The sequence below is a fragment of the Tupaia chinensis genome, unplaced genomic scaffold (assembly GCF_000334495.1).
Source record: "Tupaia chinensis unplaced genomic scaffold, TupChi_1.0 Scaffold147534_1, whole genome shotgun sequence".
In the NCBI taxonomy this organism is placed as follows: domain Eukaryota; kingdom Metazoa; phylum Chordata; class Mammalia; order Scandentia; family Tupaiidae; genus Tupaia; species Tupaia belangeri.
The window spans coordinates 1,619,513-1,626,943 of record NW_006207386.1 but is presented as its reverse complement, the minus strand read 5'-3'; the positions used below and the strand labels follow the sequence as shown (position 1 = coordinate 1,626,943).

The 7,431-nt window shown below is 39.1% G+C and overlaps 1 protein-coding gene across 1 annotated transcript in view; it reads left to right on the top strand.

Annotated features, from left to right (window-relative positions):
• Positions 1–7,431, top strand: part of LOC102498647 (dynein heavy chain 11, axonemal) — a gene marked incomplete at its 5' end in the record, with an annotated part of 215,821 nt that overhangs the window by 170,310 nt on the left and 38,080 nt on the right. Inside the window, 2 exons of the mRNA XM_006169843.2 lie at positions 1,158–1,298; positions 4,845–5,015. Coding sequence (XP_006169905.1) covers positions 1,158–1,298; positions 4,845–5,015 — 312 coding nt within the window. The remainder of the gene's footprint in view (positions 1–1,157; positions 1,299–4,844; positions 5,016–7,431) is intronic.

Here is a 7,431-nt window from a genome sequence, read left to right as displayed (position 1 = left end):
GCTGAATGTCCAACATGGGTCCCCATGTGCCTTATCTGTGATATGCACTTTGAACTTTCACAAGTGGCCATTAACTCTTAAAATCCCATTGTTTCAAAGTGAGAATTAGACCCTCCTTGACTTTCTGAAATTTTCTCATTAGTAAGTAATCTATTAATTACCCAGCAGAGGCTGTGTCACCAAACATCCAATATATTTGTCTTATTAAAGCAAGGAAATGGAATCCCAAATTACTCTAGTCTTTTAAGTAAGAGAATTCTAGGTGGTTCCTAAAATGGTAAAGATTAGGGCAATTAAGTAAATTAGGTCTTAGCTTTGAAGTTAACTTCTAATTGTCTCTTGAAAGGTCTCTTCCTCCCTTCTTAATATATTGCCATGTAATGGCTTCCCCTTCTGCTCTACATTTTATTTCCTTTTACATACAAATATTATGAATCAAGTCTCTAGAAAAGGTTTGGAAAAATACTGTGTCTTAACCAGCAACTGTCCAAGGTAAAAGAAACAGGTATTTGAGTCTTGAATAAAAACAAATATATTGGTTTGTGGTGGCAGTAGATTTTTTGTTTTTGTTTTTTGTAATTATCTCTCTGACTATACCTAGAGACTAATACATAAAGATAAGTTAAATGGAAATATATGAGCATATGGATGATCTGGTGCAAAGTTAGAATTAGACAGTCATAAGAGTCTCCATATAAAGGCTTTTTAGCAACATAGCTATTGGATATGTTATTGACCTTGGCTGCTTTTGTATACCTCGTTGCCTAATAAAGTTATTGGCATTGAATTGACCCAGCAGCCTTTTAAGAGCCATCCCTGGGAGGTGATATAGCTGGGTTATTAAGCCCTGAAAGAGAAAGGGGAGGCAGGAAGGTGACATTACTCAGAAATATAATCCATAAAACCAAAAACAAGTAAGTTTGCTTAATCTGTAACCTATGAGGCAGCTAGAATTATATTCATCCTGAAACTCAGTTTTATGAAACAAAATTATTTTTAAAATTTAATAATTTTAGGGACGTTCAAGCATACAGATGCCATACAAGTTATCTATGTGAATACTAATAACTTTTCATTTCAGATGTGACCTTCCGTTACATGGATGCATTCAGAGAGTATGAAGAGTAAGTTACTTACTTTGTTTGATCCCACTCTAGGTGATGGAAGCCAAAGAAAATGAAAGAAAAATCAACGAGGCCCGAGAATGTTACAGACCAGTGGCAGCAAGAGCTTCTCTTCTTTATTTTGTTATTAATGACCTCAGAAAAATCAACCCCATCTATCAGTTCTCTTTGAAGGTAATGCTGAATAAGCTTAAAATTTTTTGAAGACATTAGGAGTTCAACTACTTTGGGGGCATTTTGAATTTTTTTATTAAAGTTTTTTGCTATAGAGTATGTGCATGTTCACCAGACAAAGAAGGAGAGAGAGGGGGAAAGTGAAAAATCACCCCCCCACCCCCTGTGGGGATGGCTACACTGCAGTCTCCTCTACTGCATTCTCCTCTCAGGATTTTGGGCACACACAAGCATGTACCCAGTGAGTTTTTCAAGTCACTGGGTCTAGGACTCAAACCATGCAGTCAGCTAGGTGGGCACTTAACCACCATGCCATCTGATGGCCCCCTGGAATTCATTTTTAAGCTGTCAGTGTACTCAGGAAAGGATAGATCAAGATCTAGTCAACAAAATAAAAACAAGACAAAATCCTCTTTCTATTAGGAAATTTCATTTATAATAATAAGATTTCAAAGTAATATCATTATTGGCATGGCATATTGTATTCGTGTATCTTTCCTAAACAGAGTCTTCAAGAGTTTATTAAATTGAAAGATTTCCTTGAGGCTCCTATTCTATGTACAAATGTAGATGTCTTAGAAAGAGATTTCCTACATTTCTTTGGTGAAGAGAGAGAATGAGAACAACTTTTAAGTCACTATTTCTTTTTTTTTTTTTTTTTTTTTTTCAGTTTTTGTCAGAGGGTGCACATGCTTGTCAAAGAGAAACAGAAAGACAGAAGTGGAGAATGTATCTTTCTCTTCCCTGTGAGACGAAGTCATGCTGCAATCCTTTCTCCATTTTTCCATCCTGTTGGGATTTTGGGCATGCACATATGCTGGACATGATTTTCTTTTTTATTTTTAAAGAATTATTTATTTAATTTTATTTATCACTATTGTTATTGTTGTTTTTAATTTGCTATAGGACTTGTGTACTCACTACAGAGAGACAGAGAGGGAAGGTGAGGGGAGTAAGAAAGCAAGCCACCAGGTCTGGGACTTGAACCATGGTTGGCCATATGGGAGAGTCCAGTGCCTTAACAACCATGCTATCTGCTGGTGCCACCTGCTGGCCCCCCAGATGTGATTTTCAAGTTGTGGAGTCCAGAACTCAAACCATGGGATTGGCCATGTGAGGTCCAGCTGCCCTGACCTTCTCATTATTTACTGAACCTGCTCATTAGATTTTTTTTTAAAGAATTATTTAACTTTATTTGTTGTTGTTGTTATTATTATTTTAATTTGATTAGAGAGAGACACAGCAAGAGAGAGAGGGAAAGTGAGAAAGAAAGCCACCAGGTCCAGGACTTAAACCATGGTCAGCCATGTGGGAGCCTATAGCCCTAACTACTACACTAACTGCCAGCCCAGTCTATTAATTTTTCAAAAAATATTTTGATTCAATCATCATGCCAGATGCTTGTCACTGAATACACAATTCTAAAAGAAAGAAAAAAAACAATAAGGGTGAGGATATACATAAATAGATAGGTAGATAGATATCTTTGTATATACAGACATATATATATACATACACACACACACATATATGTCAGAAAAGTCATGACATTTTTTTCTATGCAAAATGGGTCATGACTTTTCTGACAACCCAATACATACATATACACACATACATACACATACATACACACACACATCGATGTTTACTTTTGTAAACTATGTGTGTGTGTGTGTGTATTCCATTAAAAAATATACATTTATAGAGGCAGTAAATATAACAAGAGCTGCTTTCCTGTGGGCTCAAGGAAAGCCTTTCAGGGGAAGCAGCATTGTAGCTGATTCCCAAAGGACTGAGTGAACCAAGTTAAGAGTGTTTGAAGAAAACAGGGATCTGTGAGACATGAAAGAATAGGAGTAGAGGATGTGGTCTGTAGCTGGAGAGTCATGAGTAGGGGAAAAGTGGCAAGGGACAAATCTAGGGAAGGGAAAAGGACTTGATCACACTGAGCCTCGTGGGCCTCGTTAAGGATTATGGATTATGGGGACCAGCAGATGGTGTAATGGTTACGTAGCTGGACTCCCACATAGCTGACCACAGCTTGAGTACTGGATGGACTCAGCATCTTAAAACTCAGACAGTGCATGTGTGCGTGCATGCCCAGAATCCCAAGAGGAAAATGGAGAAGGGATTGCGGCATGGCCATCCCTCTGGGGGATGATTCTCATTTTCTGTTTCTCTCTATATCTCTCTGGTGAGCACACATGCCCTATAGCAAAATTCTCTTAAAAAAAAAAAAATGAAGAACCTGAGGCTATTTCAATTTAATAGAGTTTATTTAAGCAACAGATATGTCCTATTTAATTCAGAATATTCTATCACACCACATGTGCAGCTTAGATTTATAACCAGAGAAGGAAGTAACTTACAAACCAAGGAAATAACATGAAAACTAACCTTACTATCTGAGATTGGCATTTGCCTTATGTGGTTATGGACTATTAGTTGACAGATTGTGATTGGCTAAAGCTTGGCTGTTGTGATTGGCTGAGGCTCAGTTTCCAGGTTACCATGGTATACTGTTAGGTTGGGTTACAACTTGCTTGTACATCAAGACAAAGGTATCTCTTAGCACTTTCATTCAACATTGCACTAGAAGTTACAGCCAGAGGGGGCCAGCAGGTGGTGTAGTGGTTAAGGTGGTGAACTCCCACATGGCCATTCCAGTTCAAGTCCCAGACCCAGCAACCTGAAACTCATGCCAGGCCCATGTACGTGTGTGCCCAGAATCATGAAAGAAGACGGGAGGAAAAGGGATTGCAGCATGGCCATTCACCTGGGGGAGGGTGATTTCTCACTTTCTCTTCCTCCCTCTCTCTCTCGAAAGTGCACATGCCCTATAGCAAACACACACACACACACACACACACACACACACACACACACACACAAACAAACAAAAACCTCTTTAAAAAAAAAGTTATGATGGTAGATTTTTTTTTGGAGAGGTTTTTGCTATAGGGCGCGTGCACTCGCCAGGCAGACAGAGAGAGACAGAGAGACAGAAAGCGAGAAATCACCCTCCAGGGGGGATGGCCATGCCGCAATCCCTTCTCCTCCATTCTCCTCTCGGGATCTTGGGCACTCACACACACGCGCCCGGCGTGAGTTTAAGCCACCGGGTCCAGGATGTGAACTGTGGTTGACTACGTGGGAGTCCAGCCACATAGCCATTGTGCTAACTGCTGGTCCCATGATGGTAGATTTTATATGTGTTTCACCACAAGTGAAAATTTGAAAAAACAAAATGTAGAAAAGAAAAGCATATGGGTAGAAGGATAGGACATGGTGAAATTCAGTTGCTCAAAAGAAAATGAGGGCTGATTTTGGGGAATGATATTAAAAATAACAGCAATGGCAGCAAACACTTAATGAGCACTTGCCATGGGCCAAGAACTGTTTTAAGAGCTCATATAATTCTCATAAAATTTTGCTGTGTTCTCTCTCCCCATAGATAAACCTTGAACTGTAGCCCTGTGTGTCTGGGGGTAGCTAGACATGTGGGCACCAGTTGTCACCCTTTAATGGTCACATTAAACTTCCCAGGCTTTCAAGGTGCTGTTCCACAGAGCGATGGAGCAGGCGGACAAGGTGGAGGACACACAGGGGCGCGTGTCTGTCCTGATGGAGAGTGTCACCTGTGCCACCTTCCTCTATACCAGCCAGGCACTCTTTGAAAAGGACAAGCTCACCTTCCTGTCTCAGATGGCTTTTCAGGTGAGGAGATTGCTCTCTGACAGTATCCCCAGGACCAAAGGCAAATGTCTCTGCTCATTACATATCTTACTTGCGCTGAAGGAAAAAGCACAGGTATCCTTTTTTTGGAAGCCCCTGGTGGCATGAAAAAGAGTTCAAGTTTCCCACAGGGAATGTGGGCAGTTGATAGTCACTGTGCCCTCCTAGGTCTCAGTGCTTTGGTGTAGTGGGCATGTACCTTAAGCAGCTACCACAGGGTCACCTAGAGGAGCATCGATGAGACATTTCTCCTCACCTTCACGAGTTCCATAAAGAAATTTCCTAGGTACCTTGGGGCTTCTTAGAGTCTCTCCTTAAGAAACAGTGAATAGAGGGACCAGCAGTTAGCATAATGGCTATGTTACTGGACTCCCATGTAGTCGACCGTGGTTCAAGTCCTGGACCTGGTGGCTTAAACTCACACCAGGTGCGTGTGCGTGTGTGCCAAAGATCAAGAGGAGAATGGAGGATAAGTGATTGTGGCGTGGCCATCCTCCCCTGGAGGTGACTTCTTGCTTTCTATCTCTCTATCTCTCTCTGTCTTTCTGGTGAGCACACGTGCCCTATAGCAAAAACCTCTCCAAAAAAAGAGCGAGCGAATAGGTTCATCTATGTTGTTAAAAGTGACAGAATTTCCTTCCCTTTAAAGGCTGGATAGTATTCTCTTGTGCACAGTTAAAAATAATGTATTGTGTATTTTAACTTTGCCCAAAAAGTAGATTTGAAATGTTCTCACCACAAAAAAAAAGTGAAGTGATAGCTATATTAATTAGCTTTATTTAACCATTCACACTGCTAACATATAGGGAAAGTGAGAAATCACCCCTTGGGAGGAGGGCCACACTGACACTCTCTTCTCCATTCTGCTCTCAGGATTTGGCGCATGCATGCACATGCAGCCAGCATGATTTTCAAGCCACCAGATTCAGGATTTGAACCATGGTCAGCTCTGTGGGAATCCAGCACCTTAACTACCACACCACCTGCTGGCCCCAATTTTAAAAAAATGTATTTTTAAGTGAATGAATAAAGAGAGCTTTGGGTTTTATCTGCTTCCCTTTTGCTCTTTTTCACATACACATCTACAAAAGATTTGTTTAAATAACGGTACCTATGATAAGAAAAACCGTCTTTAAGGACCACATTGCTAGGTAAAATAAGCATGCTATCCTTTTATCAGTCAATTTATTATTTGGGTTTTTCTATCAATACAAACCTTAAGGAAAGGTCTTATCTCTGTTGTATCCTCCAAGATATCTTAAATACCTGCTGGTAGTAAAGATAAACTGCAACGTCTCTTTCAGTATTTTCGCTGTTCATAAAATCCTTTTGTTACTTAAGACTATTTGGGTGTGGATGTTTAGAATGTATGTGATATGCCAGAGCAAGGCATTACAAAACAAAATACTTGTTTTTATACATATTTTTCATTAACAGGAAAAGATAATAACACATGACATCTAAAAATTCCATGTGGAAGTAATATATAAATTATAGTCTACCTCAAATCTTAAAAATCTGTGTAAATCAAAGCTTTATATCTAAATGAATAATTTGTTTGTTGAAATAAAGCTGAGGTAAGAAAAATTAATTATCTAGGGAACCATCAGTTAGCGTAATGGCTATGTTGCTGGATTCCCACGTGGTCGACCATGGTTCGCGTCCTGGACCCGGTGGCTTCAAACTCACGCTGGGCGCGTGTGCGTGCGTGCCCAAGATCCCGAGAGGGAATGGAGGAGAAGGGATTACAGCGTGACCATCCCCCCTGGGGGGTGATTTCTCGCTTTATCTCTCTCTGTCTCTCTCTGTCTGGCTGGCGAGTGCATCCGCCCTGTAGCGAAAATCTCTCCAAAAAAAAAAAAGAAAAAGAAAAAGAAAAAAAGAAAAATTAATTATCTAATAAAGTAATATTTTTATGTTACTACCGTAATACATTTTGAAAATATCTATAATTTCAAAATAAAACTCAAAAATTGTACCTGTTTAACTTTGTAAGATATTATAGTTTCTACATAGAAATTAGAAACACTTTGTGCTCTCAAAATGTGCTATGGAATCATTATCAGTTTTATAATCAGAATATCTAAAGTTTATTCCTGATGTGTTTATTTAGTTGTATCTGTAAAACAATTTCTAGTTTTCCCCTATGAAATATTACACATATGAAAAATCTTTCATATACCTTATAGTTTATTGCATGTAATTTCTATACCTGAATTAACTTATAGCACAAGTTCTACCTTCTTTTTAGTAATTGAGTCCATTGTTGCCTGAGGCTTTCTTATTTTGTATAACATGTTTTAAAACAGATTTTTTCTTATTTTTATTTTATTTATTTATTTATTTATTTATTTATTTATTTATTTATTGGAGAGGTTTTTGCTATAGGGTGCATGCG